The following is a 15,240-nucleotide window of genomic DNA, read 5'->3' as shown; positions in this document are numbered from 1 at the left end:
TATTAGAAGATCCCATATTTACATAGCAGAAGACAACTGAATAGGAAAATATTTAGCATTTCCTTATTTGCTGAGATTCTCCATCCGCAGAACCAGTGTGGATGCTCTTCCTAGTGGATATTTTCAAAGTACATTATTCATGGGGATGTGGTTGATATACAGTCAGGCCTCTGTATCCACTGACTTTTTATCCATGGATTCAAGCATCAACAGTTTGCAAATATTAAAATATACATTCCAAAAAGCAAACCTTGATTGGGCCATTTTATAGAAGGGATACCATTTAACTACCCCATTGTATTTAATGGGACTTGAGCATTCACGGATTTTGTTATCCACAGGGGTTCCTGCAACCAAAGCCCACAAGATAGCAAGGGCTCACTATATATATTCAAAGTATAAAACAAGAACAAACAAATCAACATATACAACATCAACAAAATACTAACAAACAAGATAAAATACTTTAATCATCGAAAAACAACTTTAAAAAAATAGGTCATTCTTATTCTTACATACCTAGCCCCCATCTTCATCCTTAAGGTGATTATATTTACTGCTATCAATCACTAACAGCTTCCACAATATCATTCCTAGTCAAACAAAGAAAATCCTTCCTCTGAAACTCATGTGTCCTTAACTATTCTTCAACATTCTTCCATTCCCTATTTCCTTTCCCTTCCATTTACCTTCTCTGTATCTTCTTCTAACTACTACATCCTTCTCTCTACTCCCTATACTTTCATTCATTCTATCCTTCCTCTTCTCAATCAATCCAAGATAGTCTTCACCTTCTACAACTTTCCCTAACCTGCAGACACTTCCCACATCCCTACTTCTATCTCTCATAGACTTTCTCCCTTGCCTTCACCAGTTGTTCTTTACATGAGACATGACTTCCCAATATAATCCAAACTATGATACTCCTACCTCATAACTTCCCCCCAACTATATTATATTTTTTTGTATGTCACTAAACTATCTCATTATCCTTTCCTCTCTAATTAATTTCTCCTCTAATTAATCCGAAAAACCTATTACTGTTAATGGACCCCACATCCTTTCTAGAAATTGGCTTCCATTCTTTATGTAGCTTATCAGTTGATTCGTTTTTAAATACTGAGTAAATTTATCTAATTCCATCACTGTATATAATTTAAAGAGCTAATCTTTGCATGGGGCAGTTTTAGCTTTCAATTTTTCAGCAAATATAATTCTGGCTGATGTTACCAAGAAATACAACATTTTGTGGTTGTTATATTATTTGTGTAACATTTTAATAACATTAAGAAAAAAATTATTACTGAGAGCACTGGGAATAAGCAAAACACACAGGGGAACAGGCATGGAAAATGGGCCAAACAACACTAAACAACTTACAGCCTGCAAAAAGTAACACAACTAAACAAAAAACAGCTTCCAGTAGGGCCTATACTATTTGACCAACTTCTTCAGCACAGACTTTACAGGCCAACTGTTCATTAAATCAATTTCAGCACAGCAGTGACTCATAGCAAATTCACTGGAGAATAGCCCACGGTCAAAATCTCAAGCTAGGTAAATTATCAAAGATCCCCTCATGTCTGGGAGATGGTTTTGACTAATAGGGTATGTATGTTACGTAGAATGGCAAATCAAAAGTCAAAGCAAGTCAGAGAAATGCTTTGAATAAAATTGAAATAACGCTATAAAAGCAAGTAAGCGAGCTCAGGACTGGGTGACAACAAGATGCCTATTAGCAGTAGAGTGGCAAGCAGGCCTATAGCAAGAAATCCTAAACTAAAGTGGTGAATATGAATAGCCAGCATAGTTACGTGCAAACGTAGGTGAGGTTTGAGACACGTAAATACAATATTAAATGAGTTACATATCCTTCAGCAGCGAATAGATATGTGCACAGTCAGGGTGGCATAGTGGTTTGAGTGTTGGGCTACAACTCTGGAGACTAGGGTTTGATTCCCTACTAGGCCATGAAACTCACTGGGTAACCTTGGCCAAGTCACACTCTCTCAGCCTCTGGGAAACACAACTGCAAACCCCCTTTGAATAGATCTTGCCAAGAAAACCCCATGATAGGTTTACCTTAGGATTGCTGTAAGTGGGAAATGACTTGAAGGCACACAACAACAACAACAAACATGCAGGGCATGTACAGCTAGTGAGATAAATGGTCAGTTCATCCAATGGCCAATACACACATACACCTCATGGCTATGGCCCTGGTAGCATGCCAGATACACAGTTAAGGCAATGAAAGACAATTCCTTGATGTTTAACATTTCTTCCCAAAAGGACACTGCAACAGGCATAGCTTCACTCAATTGTACAGAGGAAATGCCACTTGTTGAAATCCACTCTTGTACAAAACCTACTAATGGCACAGGCACTCTGTCCCCCTATATTCTTTGTAATCGAGCACCCATCACTCTCAAGCAAGCATAGATCTGGCATCTTTTTTATTGGTCCTGCTTCTACTAGACGAATATTGCAAGCCTTTGTATGAAATGCATCTAATTTGTACTTAAAAGTAGACTGGGGAGAAGAGTTTTTGGTGTCAGCACAAAATAAAAAGGAAGAACAAAAGAAGCAAAACAGGTATCAAACAAAGAATATGTGTGAAGTCCTTCAGCCTATGCAACAATACCAGTGGGTTTGGAAGCTGGAGTTTCCTTGGTCAAGGTTAAGAGTTACTCCCTCGTTCCCCAGGATCAGGGGCTTCCCTGGAGCCACCTGTAGAGTCTTTGGCACAATTCTAAATTGTGATTAGTGCCAATAATTGTGGAGCTTTAATGTCACATTTCTCTTTGTGATGTTGTGCCTTGTACCCCATTCCCTATGTGAGTACTGCACGTGCTTTACAACTGTTGGAAAGCACAAGAGGGATGCAAAACAACAAACAAACTTCATTTCTATACCGCTTCATACCGCCTAAGCAGCGTCTAAGCGGTTTACAACTGTAAGCTAATTTGCCCCCAACAATCTGGGGACTCATTTTAGCGACCTCGGAAGGATGCAAGCCTGAGTCAAGCTTGAGCCCCTTTGCTGGTCTTGAACTTGCAACCTTATGGTTTTGAGTGAGTGGCTGCAGTACAGGCATTTAACCACTGCACTACCAGGGCTCCAATGCAAGGAATATTTGTAAATTTTCTCATCCTTGATGAGCAAGAGTGTCTTGACATGTTACAAGAGATTTTGTGCATTTTTCAATGATTACTGTATTCACATTTGGGGCCTTTGTGTGAAAATGTTTTTACAGAACGCATTGTTTTCTACATACAACCTTTTATTTAAAAAAAAAAGCAAAGAAATCCTCAAATGCAAAGTTACTGAAAAGAGGACAAAAACTTTTGTAATCTTATGGTACAAACTGAGAAAAATCTTTTGAATTATTTTAATTTTTGTGTAAAAGGAAATAAGCAGAGCTTTACTCATCCAGAAACCACCAATTTTCTTTATGTAACATCATTTCTTACAAAGGGGTATGGCATACTGGGCATGTGGTTTCCACTATCCAAAAAAGAAACGGGTCCCTAAGAATATAAAAACTAGCCATCGCTACTCTAAGAAATCCTTTCCTGAATAGTAGCCCAAGAAAGCATGCATCATTCCATTATAATCATTTTTCCCTTAAAGGCATCACCTCCACAGGTGCATGGAGCAAGATATTATGGCAGTCTTCCTCTTTTGTTCGCTCTCCCATTTGGTTACATCTCAGAGAACAGAAAGTGAACCTGAGCCCAGAAATGTCCAGGAGGCGGAAAACATGACAGGCACTTCCTTGCCTTCTGATGTTATGTAATGTTGTGCAGACCAATTTAAGCAGTTAATTATATGGATTGCTGCTGAGCTTCTCTGCTTGCCTTGTGCCCATTTATTCAGGAATTATTGTCCTTTTTTATCACCTCCCTTCCTGTATCAAGAAGTGAAAAATGAAACAATGCACATTTGTCAAGGGAGAAGTTGTCAACACGAGCAGGGACCCTACGCTGGACTTAACTTCCAAGTATACAGTGTGCTTTTTCCTAATTAAGACACCTAAGGATGTTATTAAAATATAAATTGTTAGGTGTGTGTGTGTGGGGAGGATGCTGTAACTAGAGAGATAGCGAAATAGCTCCAAACCTCATTTCCTTATGAATAAAGTCATAGGGAGTCAGGCCACATATCAGGGTAGTGGTGGTAGATAAACAAAAACAATGCTTCCACTAAATGTACTTCCTAACAATTCTAAGTGGAAGGCAGTATTTAAATTGCAAGAGATCAATAGAGATGGAATTGCAATCTTAATCAACAAGTTAACGGTATCAATTGCTTACACTTTTCTCCCAAATAATCTCAATTTGCTCCTTATTTTGACCTCAGGAGTCCGCTGAAGTTTTGTTTTTTGTACACCTCCTTTTGTGAATACAAGTTTGGTAAGTTTTGCTTACACCCTTACGTGGGTATAAGGATACAAACCCAACTGAGAACCCACCACATGTCAGTCCAGCTTGATAGCTTTAAGTACCAATGGCTGTTGGTATTTTTTTTTCCTAAGCAAGAATCTCATTTTACAATTATGCTGGTCTATGGCCGTAATAAAGATTTTATTCTATTTCTATTCATTTTACAACAGAAATAAGGGGACTACTAATTGATAGCCATCTCAAACTGTAGATGAGGTGTGGGGCATCATTTATCTTAAGAATCTTAACTATGGAACAAATACCAAATAATGAGACCTAGGCTGCTGCCACGCTACAAAATTAATGTGGTTTGACACCGCTTTAACTGTCATGGTTCCATCCTATGGAATCCTGGGCACTTTCTTGTGGCACTTCTCTCTGACAAAGAAGGTAAATAGCTCACTAAACTATATATCCCAAAATTCCATAGCATTGAGCCATGACAGTAAAAGTGATGTCAAACTGCATTCATTTAGCAGTGCTGCAGCAGCCTTAGTTATTTAATGGCTTAATAATGAAATTGACAGACCCCAACCTACATAACTGCTTCTCCTGTGTAAACATAGAATCCTTCCCTCCCTAACTATTGTGTTACATATATACTTCCAATTCTGGTTTGAATTTAGTCTGTTTTTAACTTAACTATATTTTATGTGTTTTTATGTTTTATTGTATATATTTTATGTGATTTTATACATAGATGTTTTAATTGTTTGAATTTTATAATAATTTTATAGGTTTATCTGTGAGCTGCCTTGGGTCCGTCTGAGGAGAAAGATGGGATATAATTGAAGTAAGTAAGTAAATAAATAAATAATTTTATGGGGTGGCCCTACACTTAAATAGTTGTCATATATCAATGATTATCATACATATATTATTTAGGAACCCTACTCACCCCACAGAGCTCCATGTTTCCAGACTATTTCATGTCCAGGGTTCACTGGTGGATTCATCTGTTCCAAACCACTTGACTTCAGGCTCATTTTAAAGAACGCTTGATGCCCTTTAAAAGCCTCTGCTTCACACATTCCTTCCCTCATATAATCTTTGTCCCATTTCACGGCCTACCTCCCCTTATTTTCAATTATCCCACCTTGAAATTACATTTAAAAACAAACCCTGTGGCATTAAACATGGCATTTGCAGGCTGTGACTTTACTTGTTTGTTCTACATGTAGTATCTTTTTTCCTTCCAGTTTTAGCTGCCTCCTCCTCCTACTACTTTTTAATTAAATAACCAGATTCTCTCTTTCAGAACACTGGCTATCTCAGATTCAGCACATGCGCTGGTGGTTAGCACAATTAATGGGATCTTGATCTCTGTGTGTAGAGGAGCAGATATAACTCAAATAATTTAAATAAAAACATGACGGGAAAGGAGAACTATCCAGCAATGAGTTGACTGAGCCAGTGTAGCTGGACAGGTTTGCTAGGTAAAGGTTTTCTAGCATATTTTTTTTTTTTACTGCAAATCAAGTTTATACAAGAAGATGCTTCTGCTACTTTTATGAAAGCAGATTCTTCCTCTCTTAGGGCCCATTGCACATTACCCCTGTAACTGGAAAGCCACTACAGCACAGGTAACATCAGATTTCCTGGTGCTTGTAGGAGGATCCTATGCTGTGTCGGTGTCCTAACAGCAGAATTGCCCCAAAACAGCCTTAAGCAAAGGTGTGGAATGTCTGCTCATTAGATGTGGTTGGACTACAAATTCCATCAACCTTAGCCATCATAACCAATGGTGAAGGGTGACAGGAACTGCAGACCAACAAGATCTACAGGACCACATCTTTGATGTTTTCAACAATATATTTAAAGGCTATGGATTGTCACTAATTGTTCCAGTCTAATGAGAATCAAGGATGTTGGTGCATGTCAACAGCAAATTTTTACAAAGTTTTGGCCAGCCTTGGGGAATGGACTTTCACCATAACTGTATCCCTACATAAAAGTCCTTTTCTCTAAAATTACAGGCAAGCTGAAGCGGAGGCACACTGCAGATACAGCGGTGGAACCCAAGCCATCCTCCACAGCTTGCAGGCAGGGAGCAGGATGTGGAATCCTGCTGTTGTTGATTTGTGCCTTCATGTCATTTCTGAGTTATGGCGGCTCTAAGGGCAACCCATCACAGAGTCTCCTGGGCAAGATTTGTTTAGAGGAGGTTTGCCACTGACTTCCTTGAGGTTGAAAGAGTGTGACTACCAGTGGGTTTCCATGGAGTAGAGTCCTAGTCCAACACTCAAACCACTACACCATGCTGGCTCAACATGGAATTCTCCGTGCTACAACAGCTTTTGGGGCACTCAGAACGTTGCTCACTGCTTTAAGACTGCCTCTCTTCAAAGCTCATTGTGCCAATAAGAGACATTCCATGTACAAATGAAGGGATTTCTCTGAACAGCACACTGATGCTGGAGAGACATGAAGGCCGCAGGACCATCAACATGGAGTGCAAGGGAATACAAGTGCAACATGAGTGCAAGGGAGGATCCCACGCATTTTTCTGGATTCAAAAGAAATGCAGGGACTCTACTTGAAGCTGCACTCGCCTAATCCTAAAAATGCCCTTGCCATTAGTGAATTGGCAAGAGCATCTGGGGATTCTTGCACAAGAACATGAACTGACACAATTAGCTTCAAGACGAGACCTAGGAAAGTGATACACCAGAAAACCAGTTTTTCCTCACTGGAAGCTCTTTGCAGGTAAGGACTGAAACACAAACATCTTATCTGAGACCTTACTCTCGACTCCAGCCCTCCATTCCTAAGCTGCTGCTTTACATACTGCCAGGACCACCAAAGCAATATCCCAACCTGAAGAACAGCTGCTTCCTCTAGCCTTCCTATTGTTTGAAAACAGAAAGCAATACTGCTTCAGAATATTCTGTCTCTTGGACCATTTTCCACGGCTGGGCACCTCCACATGGAGAAGTGCATGTTTCAGGAGTGCTTTAGTTATGCATTCCTGCATGACAGGGGCTTGGTCTAAGGAGCCAGCATGGTGTAGTGGTTTGACTGTTGTGGCCAGGGTTCGAATCCCGCTCAGCCATGTAAACCCACTAGGTGACCTTGGGCAAGTCACACTCTCAGCCTCAGAGAATGGGAATGGCAAACCCCATCTGAAAAAAAAAATTGCCAGGAAAACGCCACGACAGGTTCGCCTTAGGGTCACCAAGTTGGAAATGACTGGAAGGCACACAACAACAACAACAACAACAACAACAACAACAACAACGGATTTGGACTAAATGGTCCTTATGATCCTTCCCAATTCTATCATTCTAAGATTCTAAGATTGACCAGCATTGGTTTTTTTAAGTGAATAATTTGCTCAACGGTTCTAAATCATTTTTTTTTTTAAAAAAGGAGATAAAAAGAGTGGCAACCTCTGAAACCCTGGGTGATGTGTCTATGCCGCACATGTCCTTTATTCATGTTCTTAAAGATGTTAAAAATTTAATCCTGCAATTGCCATGTCAGCTAAAATCTCCCATTTTTCACTGCAGTACTTGAAATACAGTTTTTGTAATAGCTGTATCTGGGATTAGCTAACACATACATCAAAAAAGTAGCACAGCTCTCTGTCTCTTAAAATGGAATGTAATTTCTGTGAAGATTGGGATAAAAAGTTAAACAAAGACGCATGAATGCCATCTGGTCATTTATAATTGTAAGCAAGGCAAGGATTAGTATATAAAATGGAGAAAATGTTTCCCATAGCCTGCAATCTCTCAATCAGTCTGTATAAATTTACTTCAAAAAGTGAAACAATTTGGCATTTGCTAACATTACTCACAGTGTATATTTCAATGACTAGAATTATTTTAACATTAGGTTAGCATGAGTATCATGAACTTAGTTGAGTACGCAGAACTTAGACACACATAGAAACATACACCTGAAAAACTTTTATAACAGCTTAAATGTCATGATTTCCTCCAACTGGGAACTGCAGTTTGGTGAGGTAAGGTGTATATGTGAGAGACAGACAGAGACTTAATCTCTAAGACCTCTAACAGAACTACAACACCTCGGATTTTCTTGCAAAGAGAAATTACTGGCAAATTAAGTAGGTTGTGTAAGTATGCTTTGGAAATAGAACTGGATATGTTTGCCTGGCAGTTTTTATGGTTATCACAGTTAGGATTGTGCTCCCTACAGGTAACATAGGACAAGTCAATTCAGAGTATATAAATTAAGGCACGGGTCAGTTAACAAAGCCTCTGACAAAGAAGTGCCTTTTCACAAATTCTTTTTAGGCCCACTCAGCCCAACTTTTCTTCCATATCCTCCATCTATTGGGAAGTTTCTTAGCAGCATCAGCCTTAGGAGGATGCTGAAGGAGGACTGACTTTTGGTGTTGGGTTGTAGCAGTCTACCTGCAGTAAACAATGCAATAGAGCTTGAGTTGGGAGATAATGGGATTCTACTCTAGTCAATCCTATTGTGGCTGTGTGTGCCTACCTATAAGAGGCGAGGAAGCAGATAAGCCTGGCTCACCTGGCATATTTAAAAAGCACAGATTTGGAAGTGGTTACCAAAATGGAAATGATAAGAAAACTGGAGGCTGGTGAAAGAAAAGAAAAAAAAAAAAAAAAAAGATCCTTGCATGCATTTTGTAAGAAGCTTTCAAGCGGTCTCTAAAAGGTTCAAAATGTTCCTGTGTACTTATGTGAGGTTGACCTGACCTGGTTGTTTCATTTCACATGTACATATTGATAGTTCTGGTTAAAAGGTTTGCTGAAAAATGTTGAAAATTAATCTTTTTTTTTTGGGGGGGGGGGGTGGTGGTGGTGCAGGAACCTATCCCTATTCTTTCCTGTTAAAGAACTAATGATGAGGAACATATCTAATTCATTAACTGAGGTAGACCTATACTTATGAGCAGATAACTGTTCTGTTAACAAAATGGGACATAGTCTTTCAGAAAATTTTAGCAAAGCTGTCTAATACATACAATGCAGCCCTAGGCATGGAGACTCTGATATAATTCCTACACATTTCATTTAGATTTACTCCAAAGTGAATGTGTACTAGCCTGCAATCTGACTTGATAAGATGGGATGATAAAGCTTGAATAAGTGGCTGCAAGATGTTGCTGTTAAGGAATAGAAGTTGAGGCAGTCAACATTACACTGAAGAATATTTGTCATCAAACAGTCCTATAAGCCAGTTCCACAGCGGGGTACTGGTCACCATGTAATATTATAATAAGAGAAGAACTTACTGTCTGAGTGGATGTGTTAGTGAAGCAACAGATGAGGAAGCATGGGTGACTGGACCTGTAATGCCCCCAGCTTCTCTGTGTTTCCAAAACACATAAGAAATACCAGGGGAAAATGTGTTATTCTTTATTTCCCAAGGAAGAGGTGGGGAAACTGTCTCCATCTTCCTCCACATTTCATGCTTCATACAAAACCCTGAAACATGGGGAGAAGTGAAAGCTACTCCTGTTCCTTGTCTCTTCCCTGCAGCATCCCAAATCAACTGAGAGGCATACGTCCTCCGATTTGTATGCCTTCAAGTCATTTCCAACTATCACAGGGTTTTCTTGGCAAGATTTGGTCAGAGAGGGTTTGCTTTTGCCTTCCTCTGAGGCTGAGAGAATGTGACTTGCCCAAGATCACCCAGTGAGTTTCCATGGATAAGCAGGGATTTGAATCCTGGTCTCCAGATTCAAACCACTGCACCATACTGGCTCACATGGCTTCCAATTACCAGTCATATCACTGCTTACATGGGTTGCGTGCATTGCACATGCATTAGCTCAATTACTGAAGCAACTCCAACAAAAATCTAAACAATTCTTGAATTTATTCTTTACCTAATAAGAGCATAATTTCGCAGGAAGGTTCTTACCTTTTGTAAATAAAGCACAGTGCCTTTAAGAACAGCATAAAAGGTTTTCCAACCTCTCTTCCCTCGTGGTGCTAAGAAAGGAACACACACAAACAAAAGTTGTTAAAGAAAATGTTTGCTGTACAAATCAGAACTCTGCTCTAACTAGGTTCACTTGGTTTTCAAATACGTACTCCTTGCCTCCCTGTCCTTTAGATAGGCACGCAGTTTAATATCAGGAAAGAACACAAAGAAATAACAAGGCATACCTTGTCTAGTGTGCAGACTACCTGTTACTTTTCCTTTCATAGCTATTCTTTCACTCCCTGGGCCTATTTTAATTGGAGCTGTTTACTCTAAAGCAGTGGTTCCTAACCTGCGCTCCAAGGAGCCCTTAAGGCTCTGCATGCACTTCCCAGGTGTTTCACAGCCGCTCCAGGAAAATGAAAGAAATAAAAATTGAATGAAAGTAAAGAATAAGAATATATTCTTATATAGACTCCTAAACACCATTAATTTGTAAGACATAGGGTAGGCCTCTTAGAGGTTCCACCAGAGAAATAAGTCGTGTTGTAGATCATCCTGGTTTTGTACAGGATGAGTATTTACCCTCCATATTCTATTCCACCTGCAAGATCCAGAGGCTGTAGTTGCCCCCTGGGATCGTGGACTAACACCTTTTATTTGGATTCCCATGGGCAACAAGAGGCAGTGGTGGCTAGGCAAGCAATCAGCCTTGTTCAGCCTCATGTATGCATCTTTCCTTTTATTTCCTTTCCTTGTCAGTAAGCCCTTTCTCAGAGGGAAAGCTATTTTCATTGAAACACACTCACTTTTCTTGCCATCCATATCAGCATGGATTTTACGTGCCAGGAATCCAGTTTTGTACACAGCAGCATTAGGGTCATGAGGAATGTCTAGGAAAGGATTACTGGAATTGCCAATGCGATTGGCAGTCTTTGATTGGGTACCATTATCCTTCTCATCACTACCATCTGAGGGAGATTTTTTCTTCTCTTCATCATCCCTAAGGCAAATTAAAAGGAGAATAAAACCATGTACAAGCCAAAGTTGATTTGACATCTCATCATAGACTTTGTTTTACTAATCAGATTAAGAAAAGGAATATATTTTTGTTATCAACCATGTCTCTTAATTAAGTGATGTTCCCTTTGGTCTTGTGGTTCAAAATGAACTGAGACATTTCAACATGAGCATAATTTTAAACCTGCAAAAAATCTTACTAGTTTTCAGCAGAATGTTTCACATTTATATTTAGGATTATGAATCATAATTGTAACCTTTGTACCATTATCCTGTGAATGAAGTCTGAAATCTGTTGACATCAACAGTAACACTTCCACCCAGCAAAACACCTTTGGTGCCATGAACATGTTGATCCATATCCGGTGTGATCCTCTGTCCTAATGTCACTACTGCACATCATATTCTTATATCTGTTTTATGCTTTCCTTCTTGCCCAGCAACAAGCATTGATGGGTGAACTGTCCTTGCTTCACTTTTATAATCTTTCCTTTTCCAAGTGGGGAAAAACATGGTTAAAAACCTACATTCCTGACTCATAAATACAAGAAGCTCCCCTTATACCAAGTCAATACATTAATGAACCTTGCTCAGTGTTGTCTGCACTGATTTGCAGTGACTCTCTACAGTTTCAGACTGGAGTCTCTCTTTCCTAACTGTATCTGGAGTTAACAGGGAATTAAACCTTGGACCTTTGGCTGCAAGTAAAAGATGGACTCCATCCACAGAGCTATGGCTTGATTTTTAGAAACACAAAATGCTCTGATACCTAAGATCCTTTTAAGCTAGGGATGCTGGGCACTGAGCCTGGGACACTGGGCATATGAAACATCTTGTACAATGTTCCCAAAAACAGAGGGAATGTCGCATTAGTGATGAAATGTTGCTTTTATTCCACAGCATTCATTCCTTTGATCTGTATGCACATTCAATTATGTTGCTAGAGATCTAACCCATCTTAAAAGGCAAGGAACAACTCTGAAAGCAGCAAAACAAAATGTAGATTAATAAATACAGATGGATTATTTTTTTAAAAAAACCCACTCTTGTAAAACTTTATATTAAAGATTACTCAAAATTAATTTAGTCACAGGCACTAAAAGCAAGCTCAGAGTTTTATGGTACATTCCAGAAAATGACTAGATGTAGATAGTAATGAATGGTGGGAGGTGGGGGATAATACAGTTGGGGGTGCCTACTAAAACACATTGCCATGTGGATGATGTTATTAAGAGGATGTCTTTCCCTGGAGGGTAAGACATGTGACAGAATAGAAGGGATAAAGTTGCCTTAAAGGTCCCTACAGCTTTTTAAATATACAGGCTACAGCTAATGACTTCTAAAATGACAAGCAGTTAAAGACTACTCCATGTGCATTTGATGACTGTACAGTGGCTCTTCGTGCATCATGCCTCTTTTATTGGAAAAGGGCTTATTGATTGTTTTTAACACAGTAAGTAACAACTGCAGGGGGAAAAAACCCTCTTGTTTTAACAACAGAATTGGTGACGCCTGGACAGAGAGTGTTTCTGGTCAAATTGATACTCCACAAAATCCCAATACCAGCACCTTCTGGTTTCAGCAGCAATTCCTTAGTCCAGTCTCCTCCAGCACTACTGGAACTACATCAACAAGTGGGAACAAGGACTACTTACGGCAAGCAGAGCCACATGCTATACTAACAGAGCCCTAAGGTTTCCTACAGTACACATGGAGCAAGTGAGAGTACCCACAGGGAAGCCACTGTGCTATGGACCCTCCTTGTGTGACCTATGCTGCAACATACCAGCACTATTACAACAGAGTGTAATTTTGATCCAACTGTGTCTCCCCTGCTTCACTCTGTGCTGAAGTCACCAACAATCTGGGCCTAAGTTAATGGAACTCTGTTCAAACCGTGCAGAAAACTTTCATAGTGGCAATTATGTCAGCTTTAGGAATTAGAGGTGGACAAATTATAAACTAACATTTTGCAGTGTTTCAAACCAGTAGGTAAATCAGAAGTTGTCTGGCAGGAGGATGTGGGGGCATTTTTTGTTAATTTTTTCCTAATTAAAAAGGCTCAGACAAATTGGGAGCTATGTGAAAATTCTGGCAGTTGCCCACCATTGCCTTAAACCAAACTGTCTCACTGACACAGCCAGTGCTGTCAACCAAGCCTTCCTCTCCTCTTCTTTTAATACTGCTTTTCAATTGTATCTTAAAAATAAAAATGTTGCTTAACTATCTTCAAACTTGTGTATTAAGAGTATTTAATTGCACTGTGCTTTTAAAATGTTGTAGGCCACCTTGGATCCCATGCTGAAAGGCACAATATCAAATATATCAATTAATCCATGCCACAGTATGTCAGCATGCAAAACTCCAGTGATTCCAAGAAAATACAGTCAGCTCTCCATATCCATGGGTTCTTTATCCATGGATCCAATTATCCATGGCTTGAATTTAAAAAAAAATATACAGATAAATCAATTCCAAAAAGCAAACCATGATATTGTCATTTTATATAATGGATGCCATTTTATTATGCCATTGTATTTAATGGAACTTGACCATTTTGGTATGCACAGGGATCCTGGAACCAAATCCCAGCAGATACCAAGGTCTCACTGTATAGTTTTCCCAAGGGCAAATGAAATATCATTGGTCATTTGCAAAACTGGATTTATTAAAACTCATATAATTCTTCTGAGGCTCAAATTTCTCCAGATCAAGCTCTGGAGGAGAATGCTTCTTATGCTCACTCATTCTTCGAAGCAAGAACTGAAAGACCGCAGAATGTCTTACTAGTATACGTTTTCTTTAAATAACAGCTCAGTACTAAATAAGGAAACAGTGATTTCCACTCATTTCCTCAGGGATTTATGGCATCATCGCAAAAGGAAACAAAGGGGGAAAAAACCTACAGGCTAATCAGTCTGGTTCCAAGATTTCAGTGGGCACTAAATTCTGCCTGCCCTATGGAATCTTTTACTGCCCAGCTCACGTTAGCATCCCAACAAAGTAAACCCCTAGACAGTTACATCAACATCTTTCCATCTTGTTCAGTTATTCATAAGATGGTTCAGATGTCATAAAATGGGTAGCTCTCATTGAGTTTGGCCATCATGACACACAGACTTGCCCCTATCCTTGCCTCTACAATTTATCCCTTCTCTTATTTGCTTCCTTCTTCTTATGTACCTAAAACCAGAAGCTTCTATGTAATTCAATAATGATAGGTTCACTTTAAAGTTGCCATAAGTTGAAAACAACTTACCCTAAATACCCTAAAGGCACCATATCTCATCTGATCTCTGAAGCTAAGCAGGGCTAGCCCTGGTTAGTACTTTGATGGGAGACTGCCAATGACTACCAAGTTGTTGTTGTTGTTGTGTGCCTTCGAGTTGTTTCCAACTTATGGCAACTTTAAAGTGAGCCTATCATGGAATTTTCGTGGAATGATTTGTTCAGAGGAGATTTGCCATTGCCTTCCCCTGAGGCTGAGAGCATGTGATGTGACCAAGGACACTCAGTGGGTTTCTTAGCCAAGCTGAGAATCTAATCCTGGTCCCCAGAGTCACAGGGCAAACACCCAAACCACTATGCCACACTGGCTCTCGAACACCAGATACTATATTTCAGAGGAAGGAACTGGCAAAACCACTTGCCGAAGAAAATCCTATATAATTCAGGGAGTCACCAGAAGTCAACAGGTGACATGAACGAACATGCATATACACAAGGCACCATGTACACAGATGGCACTGTATGAATAATACACATTAAAATGACAATTGACTTGTACAGCCATCAACAGTAATTTGATATCGACTGTAAGTGGAAGGGACTCAGAAACACCGAAGAGACAATTATCATATATTTTATTTAGCCACCTTCCCATGATGTAGGAAATGCATAACTGATATTT

General features: G+C 39.5%; 1 protein-coding gene across 5 annotated transcripts in view; it reads right to left on the bottom strand.

Annotated features, from left to right (window-relative positions):
• The window catches only part of LOC149323252 (PH and SEC7 domain-containing protein 3-like), a 191,253-nt gene that overhangs the window by 18,321 nt on the left and 157,692 nt on the right, over positions 1-15,240 (bottom strand). For all 5 annotated transcript variants that reach the window (XM_089488646.1, XM_089488647.1, XM_089488649.1 and 2 more), the window contains 2 exons: positions 11,120-11,313; positions 10,308-10,378 (listed from right to left, as the gene is read on the bottom strand). In XM_089488646.1, coding sequence (XP_089344772.1) covers positions 10,308-10,378; positions 11,120-11,313 — 265 coding nt within the window. The remainder of the gene's footprint in view (positions 1-10,307; positions 10,379-11,119; positions 11,314-15,240) is intronic.

Source organism: Sceloporus occidentalis, unplaced genomic scaffold (genome assembly GCF_023333645.1).
Source record: "Sceloporus occidentalis isolate IW3139 unplaced genomic scaffold, rSceOcc1.0.p SCAF_1, whole genome shotgun sequence".
NCBI lineage: Eukaryota > Metazoa > Chordata > Lepidosauria > Squamata > Phrynosomatidae > Sceloporus > Sceloporus occidentalis.
Note: the sequence above shows the minus strand (reverse complement) of the source record. Positions and strands in the feature narration are given on the sequence as shown.